Source organism: Cibotium barometz, chromosome 17 (genome assembly GCF_041138505.1).
Source record: "Cibotium barometz isolate CiBa-2024 chromosome 17, ASM4113850v1, whole genome shotgun sequence".
In the NCBI taxonomy this organism is placed as follows: domain Eukaryota; kingdom Viridiplantae; phylum Streptophyta; class Polypodiopsida; order Cyatheales; family Cibotiaceae; genus Cibotium; species Cibotium barometz.
Window position 1 is genome coordinate 45211558 of NC_141062.1, and position 17010 is coordinate 45228567.

The 17010-nt window shown below is 42.9% G+C and overlaps 1 protein-coding gene across 8 annotated transcripts; it reads right to left on the reverse strand.

Annotated features, from left to right (window-relative positions):
- Positions 1-869: 869 nt before the first annotated feature.
- LOC147630061 (1-phosphatidylinositol-3-phosphate 5-kinase FAB1B-like) lies at positions 870-16143 on the reverse strand. Of its 8 annotated transcripts, XM_086811679.1 has the most exons (17): positions 15720-16143; positions 14425-15388; positions 13534-14298; positions 13222-13375; positions 8243-8587; positions 7148-8155; positions 6711-7039; positions 6457-6583; positions 6191-6349; positions 4115-6025; positions 3328-3594; positions 2924-3239; positions 2460-2566; positions 2190-2312; positions 1914-2023; positions 1534-1670; positions 870-1386 (listed from the first exon to the last, which is right to left on the reverse strand). In XM_086811679.1, the coding sequence occupies exons 2-12, from the start codon at positions 15039-15041 to the stop codon at positions 2925-2927; spliced, it is 5997 nt and encodes a 1998-aa protein (XP_086667805.1). In that variant the 5' UTR covers positions 15042-15388; positions 15720-16143; the 3' UTR covers positions 870-1386; positions 1534-1670; positions 1914-2023; positions 2190-2312; positions 2460-2566; position 2924. The 8 variants fall into 8 exon arrangements, with proteins under 8 accessions (XP_086667805.1, XP_086667803.1, XP_086667802.1 ...); XM_086811677.1 differs by having other exon boundaries at positions 870-1670; XM_086811676.1 differs by having other exon boundaries at positions 870-1670; positions 2740-3239.
- Between the last annotated feature and the right edge of the window lie 867 nt (positions 16144-17010).

A 17010-nucleotide genomic window follows, 5' to 3' on the forward strand; every position in this document is an offset into this window, starting at 1 on the left:
AAGAGATTTTTGGCAAAGGTGGCGGCACTCATACAAGGAAACAAAGATTTCCTCTTTTACTCTACATGGTGATCTTGCTACCAACCAGTGGATCGTTGGTGCTAGCCCAGCTTGTCTGCGATATGCTTCCCTTTAGGCAAAAGAATTAGAACCTATTGTATCACTGAAATAGCTATTCAGGTACTATTTGTAGGTCATTAAAAACTTTTCCAAGAATGCACAGCTGTGCACTACTTGACCCAGTTCTGATTTTAAGGGTCAAAATGAGATTGAATACAGCTGAAAGGTATGAATTGCACACCATCATGCTAAAAAGTACAACCAACAGGTGTCACATGTGGAAGCTTTGATACGACTATTACTTGGATATGAGTGAGCTGTGCAATCACTTTGGCGTGTTGAGTGAAGAGAGAGCAGGGAGAAATTAGAATAAACCAGACACATCATTGGGTCCCAAAGACCCACCTTGCAAAGTAATTGCTTTATTATGGAGTTGAAATGAGTACAAAATACAATGCACATATTAATCCTCGACCCAAAGACATCTCCTTGGGTCGACCCAAAGGAGATGTCTTTGGGTCGACCCTTAAATACAATGCAGATATTAATCCTCGACCCAAAGACAGCTGTGCACTACTTGACCCAGTTCTGATTTTAAGGGTCAAAATGAGCTTGAATACAGCTGAAAGGTATGAATTGCACACCATGCTAAAAAGTACGACCATCAACAGGTGTCACATGTGGAAGCTTTGATACTACTATTACTTGGATATGAGTGAGCTGTGCAATCACTTTGGCGTGTTGAGTGAAGAGAGAGCAGGGAGAAATTAGAATAAACCAGACACATCATTGGGTCCCAAAGACCCACCTTGCAAAGTAATTGCTTTATTATGGAGTTGAAATGAGTACAAAATACAATGCAGATATTAATCCTCGACCCAAAGACATCTCCTACTCTAGCATGTATATCTAAACTGAACAAAAGACGAGATCTTGCTGATCCGAACAGGTCCTTGCCAGAACAGACTACCTCGTATGTGGGGTTCCTGAAATACCGTTGTTTTGCAGGCCTACAGCAAAACGCCAATGTAGGTACGTGGAGGCTAACCCGAGTAATGTCCAGCTGACCTGTCCCTGATCTGGGGAGCAGATCCCTAAACTGGGAGGAGGGGCTATTTATAGAGCACATCTGTCCCCTTCTGCTCGTCAACCTGTTGAACAACCAGCTACACAACCTGCTGCTGCCAGACCTGCTGCCCAACCTGCCCAAAGCTGTTCAAACCGGTCCACATGGCCTGCCCAGCTGCCTGACAGGGTGTCTTCCCTACTGACTATTCTATCCACATGCCCAGCACCCATCACTGGCCTAACAAGCTGCCAGGACATCTGTAAAAACGTCAACTTCAAGTGGGTTACATTCTTGTGCAGGGTTTTTGCATGTACAACTGTCTGGACTCACCCTGGCCTACGCTGATGGCAATTGGCGACCAGAAAAAATGCAGAGCCTTGGAGCAGAAAGTTTGACAGAGGAACCTGTTCAAGCTGAGCTTGACTTCTTGCACATGATCAACCACTGGCTTCAGCAATGCTATGGCAAATCAGGTCCCTTGGCATCAAAAACACATTGAGCTTGTATTGATCCCAAACACCAACAATATCATGATGTCTGTCTGCAAAAAAAAAATGGAAATTGTTAAGAGATTTTGGATTAGAGCAGCAGCAGGAGGAGGAGGAGGAAGGGGGGGAGAGAGAGGAAGAGAACTTAATGCATACAGATCAGAGGTGTCTATATGAATTATAGAAACATGCCCAAAAGAACACTAAACAGAACCAAATGCCGTAGGTGCAAGTCAAATATGAACATAAAATTTGGATACAAGTCCATCTGGATTGGCATCGCAAAAGAAACACACCAAAGCCAAGAAAAACATCACTGCCTTGAGTGCTGCACTTCAGACAAAAAATCGCTTTGATCATCAAGTTCTTGAAATGTTCCCAGTATCATTACACTTCACCATGATGCCTGCACTTAAAGATGAACAATAGTATCTTGTTCACTGGTTTTGCAATATTGCACCAAAAGAGAGACTAGAACCTTACGATCCATTTACATTTGTTGAAAATACAGTATCAATACATTTGAACAAAACACAGGATCAACAACCAACTTTTTAATCTTGACAACATACCCAAACTCATCATGTGAGACGTTGAAGGTGTTATGATGATAAGCACAAGATCATGCAGCCAGTAACATGCTATTAGGGCATTCACATGTATGCTCCTCAGCAGAACGAACTGCCAGCTACAGTCTGCAAATCCAGAGAGACAAAATGCACTCAGCACATTAGGAAAAGATCAAGGAGACAATTTTCAGAGTGCTGCTGTAAATGTGTGATTTGAAGGGAAGGGGGGCGGGGGGGCGTTTGTTGGGGAAAAGAGCTGTGGGAACTTCTCACCTCTTAAATAGAGGTTGAAGCAGATACTTCAATATTCACCCTTTTCGCAAACTTCTTGAATTTTTTTTCTCATGAATGGTCAAAGTGCCAGGAAGGTTCCTTTCTACCTGCCCATCAGCATGACATATATAAGCATCTACATTCCCAAACAACAGGACATACAAGAACTTAAAAAATTAAAACAAATGAATCAGCAAAATCCAAAAGCATGTTAGTGGACTATACCAGATTACAAGACAGATAAGTTAGTTGAGAATGGCCTATTAGGAACAATATAGACCTGTGATTCAAGGCAAGATACATAGAGCACACTACAGGGAAAAATTAATCTCCGTTTCTTGAAGAAAAATTCCATGTAACAGCTAGGTTAGGGCCTTCCAATAATCCCCACCCCCCAATATAGTGGGTTGAATATGAGAGGATAAAAACATATTTACATTACTTTTATCTTCCAAAGTAATGACCTCAAGATGATGATTGAAAACTCTCAACAGAATCAACATGTGATGGGCCAAAAATCTCCGTGGCAGGTGACCATTGATCAGGAACCATCACAAAATAGTTCTTCATGGCCTTCCGGAACCGCTTTTTGTATTGTTTAGGAGAGATCACAGTCGGTGCCGCATTCTTTGGGCCACCCAAAATGCCGGATGCCTTCACCCAAGTCTCCAAATGCTTATCCCATGTGTATTGCCTCATAAAATCAATAATACCAACTACCAATTCTTGCCGCTCCTCATCTACTCCCACAAGTAAGGAATAGTCCATAACATCCACAGACTGCAGGCACACCAAGCACTTAAAGCAATTAGACACCCAATAGACCTACTGAATATCTCACCTCGGAGCAAAGTCAAAATCTACAAACCGCAAGAAATGAGGTGTCATTCCACACTGCCCGTTCCAGTATACGTTTAGCCTTGTTGCTGATGAAAATAGGATTGGTCAACATTGACTCCACAAGATTCTGATCTAGCAAAACCTTATTTTTCCCTGTTGTATCTGCATTATAGCGGGATCTGAGAGAACCTTTCAAGTCGTAAAGACGAGTTACATGTCGTCCATACAAAAGGTTTTCCATTGCCATAAGGTCCATCCGGACTTCCTTGCCACCTTTTCCATGTTTTATTGTAACCTGTGAAAATAACCTTCCACGTAAATAAACTCGTGCCTTTTCTAGATTGATAACAGAACAATTTCTAGAGAGAGAGAGAGAGAGAGAGAGAGAGAGAGAGGAGGAGGAGGAGGAGGAGGAGGTAAAGAAGAAGAAAAAAAAAAAGAGGAAAAGAGTAAAGACGAGAAAAAGGGAAGAGAGAGAGAGAGAAGAAAAAAAAAAAACAACAACAACAACAACAAGAGAAGAGAAGAAGAAGAAGAAGAGAGAGAGGAGAAGAAGAAAGAAAAGGAGGAGAGGAAGAAGAAGAACAAGAGAAGAGAAGAAGAAGAAAGATGGGGGGGGAGAGAGAGAGAGAGAGAGAGAGAGAGAGAGGAGCAGGAGGAGAATAAGCAGCAAGAGAACGATAAGAATAAGCAGGGGCATGAGCAAAACGAGGAGGAGGAGAAGGAGAAGGAGAAAAAGAGGAGGAGATTTTTAAAAATAGAGAAATTGAAATTTTTTGAATTGTCTAAACAATGAAATGGTAAAGATAACTGGCCTGAAAGATGCCAAGAATTTTCGCCAGACAAGTAGGGCTTCCAGATTTCAGTGACTCTGAGAGATATTTGAAATACTCTGGTGCAAATTTGATAAAGGACTCGAGTTCAGTCTTAGTAACCTGTTTGATAACAAATCTATCGTCTTTAGTCTTTGCAAAAAACACATTGCTTTTCCCTCCTTGTGCACCCCATTTTTTACAGCGGCATAAAGAGCGGATAAACTCCATGTGATCAGAACAGCATGTCTTCCTCAAAGCATCAAACTGCTTTGCATAATAGCAAGTCACCATGTACTTAACTTTTCCTTGAGGTTCATCATCTGTAAATGACACCTTCACATGTGTAGCCTTGGAATACTGCAGGTTCCCACTCTCTCTTAAGCCTGCATGCAAAATATCATCCACATGGTTGCTCTTATCCTTGGTGGTAAACTCACTCTGTTCAGAAGAGCCTTCTACTAATTGGAGTGGATGAGACAACACAGACTCTGTGCTTGAGAATTCTAAGTATTTCCCCTTGTCCTTTTCTATCTTTCCTTCATTCTCCTTGTCTGTGTCTCTGAACTTCTCTTTCTCATAAGATCTGTCTGACAAATGAGCCTGATATTGATGGGACGTAATGGCATATGCTATTATGCTGGTAGGCTCATCATCATATATAGGGATCACAGTATCATGAATTCCTAATGGCAGGAAAATTCTATCTGGCAGGATCATCGTGTATGAGCTGTACAGCCACTGTGAGTCTGGTGTGTGTGACCCATTTAATGAATATTGAGAACCCTTGCTATATGACCTATACAAGTTTGAAAAGGGAGTTCCAACCCAACCTCCTGAATCATCTGATTTGCCACCATTTTTTCCAGGTGAAGTGGGAGTGCTTGCCATCACAGTATCAGATCTCAACCCAACTACTTCAGGTGAAGAGGAACCTATTAAATCAGATTTTAGAACAGGATCTGCAGCAGTCTCAAAAGAAGCCTCCAACTCTACTGCACCGTGTAGATTAGCAGACTCATCAACAGGAGCAGATGGGCCTATAACAGAGCCTTGAGAAGCAATTTCTTGCCCAGTTGATGAGATGTTCACAGTATGTGCTTCAATAGTGTGACCCTTTCCTGTCCAAGCTGCTTCAAAAGTATCAGAAAGATCTGGCAACATGGGAAATTGACCTTCAGACAAAGTTCTCCGCACTAGGTCATCTTCTAGCATATCAGAGTGGAAGCCAGGCTTGTTTTCTACCAACTTAGACTCACTTTCTTCCTCGTTGCATGACAACCTGTTGTCTGAACCTGCAACTGACAACATTCCTACACTGGATCCATCCAAGTCTTCAGCTATTTTATTGGACAAAAGCAATACCCCATTCTCAGGAATTCTACAATCACTGAGAGCCTTAACCTCCATGTTTTCATAATCATCCTCTCGTAACTGATTAAAGAAGGCTAAGTTATAAGGCTTTGTATCAGCTTCATCATTGTTAAGCACCAGCTCATTAGGAAAGTCAATCTTCTGTCCAGCATCCTGATCACCCGGTTGCATGTTGACATCATGCAATGAGCCTCCTGCTTGATATATCATCTCACTGGCCTGGACACCCACTGGTTTGGACTGCTCGGAAGCATCACCCAATATGTTGTTGCATGTCTCATGATCTTCAAGAAGCCTTGAACTTTTATTTGCAAAATTGATGTCCTTGCTCCCAAGTAACATGGATGGATCATCTAAATTAGCAGATCTAGAAATGGAGGCAGCCTTCTGCAATCTAAATGAAGCACGCAAATGATGGAAGCGCTTGCTCCATACAACAGACAAAGCAGCCAAGCTCCGCCTTGTGGAATTAAGTTCCAATATGTCAGCAAACAAGTGACCTGGCTCTCTTTTCATAGGTGCCGCATTTTGCAAGGTCTCCTGGAAAAGGTTGGTAGACACTCTTAATCTTCCCTCTCATAACATATCAAGCAGGCTATACAATTTTGTGTGCAGGCAAGTTCCTAATCAATCAATTGAATTGAAAACCTATAAATCAATTGAATTGAAAACCTATAAATCAATTGAAAATATTGATGGGCTTACCAAGAAGGCCTTTTGATCGCTTATCAATGAGGTCTCATATTCTGCTATACTCCTCCTAGCTTCTGGAGCTTTCCCACTTCCATAGCTCGCTGCCTTCTCTTCTATTTCACGAAGTGTATTGAAAGCCTTCGCAAAAATGAGCTTCCCTTTATCTGTAACCTGAGCACGAAACCCAGCATTCAATGGAAGAAAACAAAAATACAGCATCTCCACTAGAGAAGAAATTTGTTATATGGCACTTAAATGCACTCCCAAATCATAGGTACCTCTTCGACTTCGTTCAATAACCACTCATCTAGCTCGGGATTATTGAACTCCAGCTTAGATGGGGGCAAATAAACAGAATGGACATTGATTGGGACGTATCTGAAGCATGCTACCATGCTGCCAAATCTGTTCTACAACAATCTCAACTTGTGTTATAAGAAACAAAATCAGACTTAATAGATGTCAAAGAAAAGTTACCGAAGGTAAAAACAAGAAAACTTGAAGAATGACAAAGGTTCTAGAAATGTCGTACCCATAAAATCGAAGGCAGTCTCTGTGCAAGGAGTGACCACAAGCTGCGACTCTGCTTGCAGCAGCATGATTGGAGAAACTGAGCTCCAAAAACTTTCCAAAAGACAGACCCCAAGCTGCATCTGACATCAGAACTCTATGAGTTGCAGGAGGGACATTATTGACACGAGTGCATTTCAGACAACGATGCCACATCCAAATCTTCCCCTCTCTCTCTCCTGTCAGGACTTCAGTTTGGTGACGTACAGAAATCGTCAAGCTGCCTTGTCGATGCATGTAGCAGTGAATATGTGCATCTCTGGTCTCTTCACAAAACCCACATCCATTATTCTGTAAAAAAGCACAAAAAGTATCCCATTGCGGTCACAGATGTCAGCCACCTCCATAGATACATGATCTGTAGTAATCAAATTTGTCAGTGAGATCAGGAAAACTTACTGGGTTGAAGACATTGTCCTTCAAAAATTTCCCAAGTGGCTTGTCAAAGCTTCCATAGTACTTAATCCTGAAAAGTTGGCCTGTTTCACAAACTGATCCTTTGCGCAGACAGCTACTCGAATAAGAGACTAGAATACTTTGATGATCAGATGGTGATGGCGGGAAATCCTCATGATTAGCATCATGGTCCTCCCACAAAGAGCCAGTTTGAGCTTCCATAGATGCCATTAGCTCTGAACCCTGAGCGATTCCTACTTCAGAGTCCACCTTCAGCATTCCTTGTACTGCACCCGAACCATCAGCTTCTGCAAATACAGGAATATTTGATGAAGCCCCAGATGATTTTATCACCTGCCCGTGTATGCTGGCCAGATTCTGAAACCCAATACTCATGTTATAAATTGATCCATGCACCGAGTTTGAAGGCATTGCCCCATAGGCAGGCATAGAAGCTTTAGTCTTGGAACCAGTTCTGAGAGGTGGGCTTTTTGTTGTTGGCAACACCAATGACAAGTTGTTTATCCTAGCCTGTTTGCTACCAAAACCCCTGCTGGAGGCTTCCTGGACATCCGTAGCTCGAGGGCTTGCATTCGGAGAGTTGTTTCTTGACGAGAAACATGAAGATGTTACAGACCATGGAGCAGAAACAGCAGCCACTGATGAGTTCATATGAACATCACCCCAGCTTGGAATGTTACTGGAAGGGAAAGGCAAATCAGAAAAGGCATTCACAGTGTGATTCTGCTGTGCTTGAGAGCTTCCAGTTGGTATATGCCCCGGACCAGGAAGCAAAAAACCAGGCACAGTTGTAATAGACCTGTCAGATTTTGATGGCTTATCAGGCAAGGCAACACTGATTGGAGATTTGAATGATAGTTCTGGTACTGTGGCACCCTCATCAACCAGAAACGAAGTTTCCAAAGCTAGCTGGTAGGCAGCAAAGACTGCAAACTGGACAACACGCTTCACCTTTTTTAACTCATCCCCATTGGCCCCTTTAAGCAAGACCTAGAAAAGTTAAAGAACAAATTAAAAATTGAGTACAGAAATGTTTCACAAAGAAAGAAAAGCTCCAATCTGGGTATGAGAGCCTACCGTGCAACCCAATGCCCTTGGGCAACCCTCAAAAAACATGAGCGTTTTGGTAAGTTTTCTTCCCAATTGCCCAGCACTTCCAAGCTCCTCTACAAACTTCTCCACATGGAATAAATCACAATGTCCAGATCTTGCCTTGCTAAGATGATCTGGAGCAGGCACTATTTCTGCACCCGTACACCTAGCAATACGCTCTAGAAGAGGCCTTTTCACATTTAACACCAAAGAAATCTCCTTAGCAAGTAGTCTTTCTTGGGCTTGTCTTGAGACAGTCTTTTCCACAAGTACAACATTCGGATGATGTGCTTCGATTCTAGATACAGTCATGGAGAGGTGCTCTTTTTCCTACAAAAGAAGAACAAACTTGCTAAAGTGAGCTTGTTACACATCCACCTCACTGTCGACTCGATCCTCATTCTGTGCATTTTATATCATCTTCTAGGAGCAGGAAAGTGCCAAGACCAAAAGCATGAATAATACAAGATGCTGTAATGAGAGTGAGAAGCTGTTCATTGACCAGTGTATGCAGATCTTTCAATCCAATGAAGTCGTATACAGAGTAACTGTAGAAACCATAGCTACACCCATTCACAGGCTTTTACTTGCCTGATCTTAACATCTAAGACCACTCTTGCAACAACTTTCTGCAAAATCTCTTTTATATATATATATACTCCTCCCATGAACAAAACGTGTCTGGACTCTGGAAGACATGAATGAGATCAGGGAGCAGTGGTTGCAATCTAAGGCTAATTGCCTTAGCAAGGATCTTTTATGCTGTACCCAATTAAGTCACAGGCCCCCACGTGCACAGTATGATCCTAAATCTGCCACCCCCCTTAATCTGATCCTAATTGCCTAAAGATGGATCTTATATGCTGTACCCTATTAAGCCACAGGCCTCCACAGTATGATCCTAAATCTGACACCCCCTTTCGGATGAGATGCATCAATTTATCAAAACATTGGCCAAACCAGAGGCATGACACCTGTATCCCAAATCTCCTAAAAGCAGATGTCAGAGAGTCCATGATATCATCCCAAAGAGCAATGAAAAAAGAGGTGGTCAGACCATCAAAGCCAAGGCACTTGTCTTTGTGCAAGGCAAGTAAATTGTGGCAGGCCTCCGTAAGGGCTGTGGCACGGATACCTAGCTTTATCTTCAAGAAAACAACAAATTCACGTGTCAAACCTTGAGAAAATCTGAAAATAAACAAAAGAGAGAGTAGAGAAAGAAGACACCACACTAGGGGTCTGAATAGACTTGGGCCAACCCCCCACTCCAAGTTATATTACATAAAACCCCTTTTGGAGGAGTCTTGAGTACAAGTTCTTAAAGCTAGAGAGCTCTCTTGTCTTTTTACATGTCTCAACAATGAGAGAATGGCTGAATATATAGTTCTTGCCCAAAAGCACTTGAGAAAAGCGCTTTAAAACTCACATGCATTTGGGCAGCAGGCACAAGAAAGAAGAAAAGGATGTCCTCAATAATTTTCTGAGATGAAAACTTACACCAAGATGCTCTATGTTCAGTAGGAAGAAGAGCAGATGCCAAATGGACAGTCAGTCCAGCTCATGCATAATCAATTTTATTTCTCACTGACTTTTTTTGAGGGGCTGAAGAACTAAGTGATCTATTCAATGGTGTCATAGTGGAAGATCTCCCCCAAGATTAGGAGGATGATTAGGCAAAACCCCATACATGGAGGGGTAGCAAAAATCATAGTGGAGAACTCCTCGATGGCAAAACCTTTAAGAATTTTAATGGAATGGAAAATGAGCATATGGATTTGGATCCCACCTTGGCAATCTGACCCATAGTCACAAGAAACATTCAGGGCTTTTAAGGTTTTCTTTTGAAACATTTTTCTCTCACAGAAAAAACCACAAGGTTTTGAAAAAACATATACATACATACATATTATATGTATGTATGTATGTATGTATGTATGTATAATATATATAAATAGTGAGTATTAATAAAGCTTTCTCGAAAATAGTTTAATGATACAAAATACATGTAACTCATTAAGAAAATTCAAACAACACATGAGTCTCATAAACTAAAACGGAACTTCAAAGCAATCCATTTAGTGTACTAAGTAGTGAGTTAAATATCGGACATCCTTAACCCTGGAGTAGGAGGAAGCTCGACTTGGCCTCTAGAGCTTTGGTGATTAACCAAGTTTTGCTAGCCACGTCTTGTTTTATTGCTTCGTGTTGGATTTTTCATAAGGGCTGCATTGGCCAGCTTCGTCGCCTTATTCGGAACTTTCTTTGGTCAGGGCTTGATGGAAATGCACACACCAGGGCCAGAGTTGCTTGGGAAACCATTATCAGGCCTAAGCAGGAAGGGGGATTGAATATCATTGACCCCGAGGTGCAGTGTAAGGCTTTGCTCTGTAAGCTTGTTGTTAGGGGCTTTCTTCCAGGCACTGAGCCGTGGAAGGACTTTCTCATGCAGCAGATCGCGAAGTGTGTACCTATTCGCGGAGGTGACTGGACTCTCAGCACACGCTTTATTTTTTCAGATGCAATTCACTGCTCCCCTTCGTCCCCCCTAGTTAGGTCCCTCCTACGCACCTGGGACTGCCTGAGGAGTTTTTTGGTACACATCCCCCCGCGTTCAGCGGAGGAAGCTAACCCGCAGCCCATTCTATGGAATGATTTGATCTTAGATGTGCATGGTAGGCCTCTTGGGGCAGCTATGCATATTCTCTGGGCTGGCTAGGAGACCCTATGCCCCACAGTTGCTGGCTTGGAAGAGGTTTCAGAGCCTTAGCGAGGTGCAGAGATTGGATATCACGCAGCATTTGAGAGGTTCTGGCCGAAGGATTGCACAGATTGATGCAGCCATTCCCAACCACTGGATTACTGGATCTTTTTTGGAAGTCATCGTTCTTGGTTTGGGGTTTTCTCTGGGACAGGTGTTCCTCTTCAGGTTATGGGTATCTCCTTGCCTAGGGAGGATGATGTACCAGTCTTTTTTTCTGTACAGGATGGATGGCAACTAGAGAGATGTGATGTGCAGGACTTTACTGAGGGTCCCCAGATTCGTCCAGTCAGAGTTGTTGGCAGGTTAGGGAAGCACGTCTCTGTTGACCACAACCCCCCCCCCTCCCGGGATGATCACAAAGAGTGTTAGCCTTTGATTGTATGGTGGCTGCCCTATCAGACATTTGCCTTGGGACCCCGATGAGTGGGAGTGGAAGGATGCTTGTAATCCTTTGAAAAGCATGCTTTTTTTCAGTTATACGGTGCGGAATGCCAGACATCTTATCTTGGGACACATTCAGAGTGTCCCTACTCTTAGACCCCATTGGGAGCCTTATGGCATTTCAATTGACATTCAGAGGACATTTTGGCGGAGGTTGTGGCACTCTTATAGGAAGCCACATATTTCCTCCTTTATCTGGGTTTCCCTTCATGGTGGTTTGGCTACCAATCAGTGGAGGTCTGTTACTAGTGTTGCCCAGCATGCCCTAGATGTACAGAGGGTTTGATCTGCGATTGCACACCTCTTTGGTAGGATTAAGAGGGATGCTATCATTTCTTTTGGTTCTATCATTTGGTTGACACAATCTGGGCCTCAACTGAGGTTCGAGGGGACTGACAGGAGCTTGGCCATTATGGTTAGGCAAGGAGTTGCTCGGCAGTGTTGTCTTCAGGATATGCCACTTTCACACTTTGTCCCTCCGACACAAAGGTTAGACAATTCTTGGGAGATTATTGCTAGCATCTCAGCCTAGAATATCTAGAAGGCTAGATGCACTAAGGCCATTGAGGGTACTCCCGTTCTTGTTTCTCAGTGTCTTTGCAGAATTTGGAGTGATATTATTCACACCATTATGGCTACCTGGGCCAGAATCCAGGGATCTTTGAGGTCTACGGAGAGGAAGCGCGCCTAGTTTATGAGAGAGTGGGACATTGGTATCTTTTTCACATCCTCTCATTCGGGACCCTATTGGCAGCACAGGGCTCCTAATTGGTTGAGATCTCCACCTTGCTTGGTGTGAAATCTCCATTTTGTAAAATTTTTCATACTTAAACAAAAGTCTCCTTTCTGAAAAAAAATATATATATATTGGACATCTGCCTACAACAAGTTGGAAGGATGAGAACAAACCCAACAAAAAGATGGTCATAGTCACAAATTTAGGAGAGATTTTGGGCAATTTACAGACAGAACCAAGTCAGAAAAGGAATTGGAATAGAACATACCAAAAAAAAAAGAGGGGGGGGGGGGGGGGGGGGGGGGGGGGGGGGGGGGGGGACGCGGATGGGGAGGAGTTGATCGAAATTGGGCAAAACAAGTTTCATTCAGAGGTTTTGAAACATTTCACCCTATAAGCTCTTCAAAGGTTTCGCAAACTAGAAATAACTGTTTTGTAACTATACTGTCAGACTGCCAATAAGCATATAAGGTTTACATCTACAATATTAAAGATGCAAAGGTTTGAATCTTGCTTGCCCAAGTGCTTTCTTGATCATAGCTTTAGATCAAAGGACCATCAAAAGTGAGAAGCTTGCACTGGGATGAGTTCTTCACATACAAGTATGAATAAAAGGTGGAATGTTGACCTGGCCCCTTAACCATGCAACTAAAAATCATCGGTTTCCAATTGCAAGCTGTCTTTCATCGACTATGAAAAAAGGTTCCAAAACAGTCCAAGTTCAAGTGCTACTGCACATAAGCACTAGGAGATTTGCATGCCAGCTTGTTATCGAGCACAATCACTCTTACAGACACCAGTTTGCAGATTTACTTATCAAGTTTAGTGGTCTTGCTAGCATGTGTTGACAAATAATACAACTAAGGATGGCAAACTTGAAAAAAGAAAGTAGCGACGCTAAAACATAGAAAATAATGACACAATATGACAGCAGCAAATTAATACAAAACCATGCAGGCTGGTACCACGAAGCATTAAGAGATTGCCTTGTTAACCTCATATTGAAAGAGCAAAACTGTGACCTACCTGCTGTAACAAAGTGTCTAGGGAAGAAAGTTGATTAGAAACACGCTGATACTCAAGTGCACCACCCAGCAACAGTAACCTTGGATTCTTGTACCGAGAGGTCATCCGCCGATGTACAACATTTCTTTTGCACAAAACCCCCTTGACAACACAACTGCCAAACAAAAATAAATGAAGTCATCTATAATTCAGCATCATGTTATGCAACAAAAGCAACATTCTCATGACTAAAAAAAGTCTACAAAGAGCTTGTCAATCACACATCACTAGAACATCCATAAACACATGAAGCTTGTTACCCCCCTAATTTACCTCTCACTGCGCTGGCCAGCTGCAATGCACTTGACCTTCACATAGCCACCCGGATCCATGCTTCCATCTTTGCTTGTATCTGGCTTTATCAAACTTGCTGCTTGCGAAGCCAAAGCTGTTACAATATTCAGCCAGTTATCCATCTCATTTTCATCTGCATCCAAACCTTCACCATCAAGTAGCTGTCCCACAAGAGCCCTGAAATGTCCGTCTACAACAGCCTGCATGGCCCTCCTTTGTTCTTGTGAAGCAGTTGCTTTCTCTCGACTCCTGTAATCAGTGCTACTTACGCTGCCCCAACCACTTTCATCATTGCCATCATCATCATCATCCACCATACTCATTGCCAGTTCATCATCTACATCTTCTGGGGGTGGTGGAACCCAGATCAATGCATTGTTCTCCACGTCAACAAGCTCTTCTCCTACTGTTGGTGTAGGTTCCGGAACCAAGGAGGGAGTATAAAAGTTGCTCTCGTCCACACTTTCTTCTGGACCTTCGTAGTCATCAGATGACATTGCGGACCTTTTAGACAGGCTTCGTTCTACCCGTGGTGTATTCTCTATGTTTAAGATAGCATCCTCGCATCTGTTCTCGTCATCTGTGTAAATAGTGACATTTTTAGGAGTATGGTTGAGAGCGGCATCAGCAAGTTCCAACTCTATGCAGCTATCCTCCTCCTCTTCTTCCTGGCTCTGTTCATCAAATATCCTTGTTGAATGGTATACTCCTTCCTTTAGGTCATCAGTTTCATCATCATCACTTCTGCGCACAGTAAATTGCCTCTTTAAATACTCTCTTCTTGCATTCAAAAAAAAGAGCTATAAAACTCCAGATTCCAAAGCAAAGCAACGAAAGTATTTAGCATGTGTCAAAGTTGCACTAAGTTACCTGTTGCTACAAAAGTCATAGGGGTTAGGAGACAGCTCCCTTCCTCTTGGTGACACTGATCTGAGGCTTCTGCGGCCAGGACGTACAATCCTCCGTTGCTTCTTTTCTGCAATAGGATCTATTCTATCTGCTGCAGAGGCTCTAAAGCCATATGCCGGAGGCATTTGACCAGGGTTTCCAGATGACGATGATGATGTGGAGCTTCCGCTGGTGCTCGTGCTAGTGCTTGCAAGGCTGAAACTTGAAGATGACGGTGTGAGTGCTGGTGTGCACGGTTTGGCCACAATTTGATCATCATTACGCTTGCGTTCCTCCTGTTTCAATTTGAAGCAGAAGTTGCAGGCTCGCACTCGCTCACCTTCCTCAGAAATACCTGGATGTCCATCTACAGCAGGGAGGGTGTTCTGTGTGCATTTCCCACAGAAAACACGACCGCAAATGCGACAGTGATGGCGTCGATTGAATAGGTTGAATGGAGTGTCACACTCATAACAAACTCTGCAACTCTGATCTGGCATCCAGAAATCCCGGGACATGGCATGTGTTTCAACCCTCCGTGGAAACCATAAACAAAATCTCTGCACTAAATTGCAGAACAAACTTTCCACAGCTTCCATGTGCTGGCACTAGCATGCTGAGCTTCAATGCTGCAAAATATGCCTCCAAACTCCAACAAAAAATGGTGAAATGGGTCTTTTCTTGCAACAGAAAAGGAAGATAGACCTCTTCTCTTTCCTTAAATGTGCACAAGGACAATAAGTAAATTTTCTCTTGCATTAATGATTTGAAGACTTGTCAGAAACCTTGTATGTATTTAGACTCCAACAAAAGTCCTCAAAGATATGTCTGCCCCAATGAGAGCAAAAATGTTCCAGTCTGCCCCAATGTGAGGCAAAAATGGCTTCAAAACCCTATCCAACCCCTACAAGAATTCTTCTCAAAAACTTTGCGATAATGCAATACCCTGCAACAACACCATCGACAGGATTATTGATCAATCAAAAGGCTTAAACAGATACGATACGGTGTTTGTTTCAAAAGGATTTGAAGGTACCAAGACCTGTTCATTCAAAGGACTTTAACAGATACCATGGACGGTTCATTAAAAAGAATCTAGAAGATGACATTGCCTGTGCATTCAAAAGGCATGAACAGATGCCATAGCCAGTTCATTCAAAAGGCATCAACAAATTCCATGGCCAGTTCATTCAAAACGCTACCTTACAAACACCATTCAAAAGGCTTCAACAGCTAATAAAGCCAGCTCAATCAAGGAAATCTGGCAAGAAGCTTACCCCTTGCAGCATAAATTAGGATGCCGTGATTGCAAAAGGCTTCGGCGAGATGTTTGCCGAAATCGACACGTTTATGGTACAAATCTGCGAGAAGATTGCCTTCAAACCAACGCTAAGTAGAGGGTTCCAGCTGCTGTTGAAGAAGGTTTGCCGTGATTTTCTGCAAATCGGAGATTCGAACCTGAGGCAGATGGAAGCTTCATTTAAGACAAGGATCGATCGATGCTGCGTTAGAAAGGAGATGGCTAAGACGAAATGGCGATAGGGGAGAGGGGAGATCTGAGGTCAGAGCTTTGGCTATGGAGGGCGAGGGCGAGGGCGAGGGTAGAGAGAAGATGACCTTGATGATGATGATCGGAGAACATAAAATTGCTTGGCGAGAGAGCGAGGAAGCTCCGCGTGTTGCATTTTGCTAGCGCTCCATTCCGCGCCTTGTCAACGGATGGCAAAGTCCTCTCGCGCTTGCAGGGCCCACCCACAAACGTTTTCAACTTTTCATCATGGGCCTACCCTTGAGAGCATTTCTCTTTTTTTTTATTGACAAAGCACAACATAAACACCCATGCATGCCACCCCGTGCACAAGGAGGAATCGAACCCTTAACCTCGGGACTCTCAACTTTCGACTTTTTCACTGCACTAGCTTGCGGTCGGCACCCTTGAGAGCATTTCATTCAAATGTTGCACGTTCAAAGCTTCCTTTTATACATCATTCTCCAAAATCCGCAATCTAGAAGCAGGGAGTATCCTATTGGTAGAGCGTTCAAAGTTCAAACACCACACACGAGGATACCAACTTACAAGCAAAATCATCGCTATTTGAAATTGATATTATGCACGAGGACATAATGCCATCTAAAATGGTTGTTGGCACCTGATTGATAGCAGACTCACACGTGTAGAGAGATCATTGAAATGCTACAAACATTTACTTGGTGGCCATCCCAACTTCACATGAGTAGATGCAATAGGAGCAAATATCATGTTACATGTCCGCTAATCGCCACCCACACACATTGCGTCAACTCACGTGCACAAGATATCAAGCTCTATTATACAAGCATGAGTCGAAAGACTCATGCTCTATTATAAGGGCGTAAGTTCGAAAGACTCAAGCTCTATTGTACAGTCGTGACTTCGAATAGACTCACCCTCCCCATTAGTTGTGTGATTAGCAAAACAAGAACCTCTTGCAACAACAACAAAAATCCCCAATTCTCAAAATCATTTTGAAAACATAGGGGGTGGCGGTTTTTAACGTTTTTTAAAAAACATATTTGAAATTAGTGTGT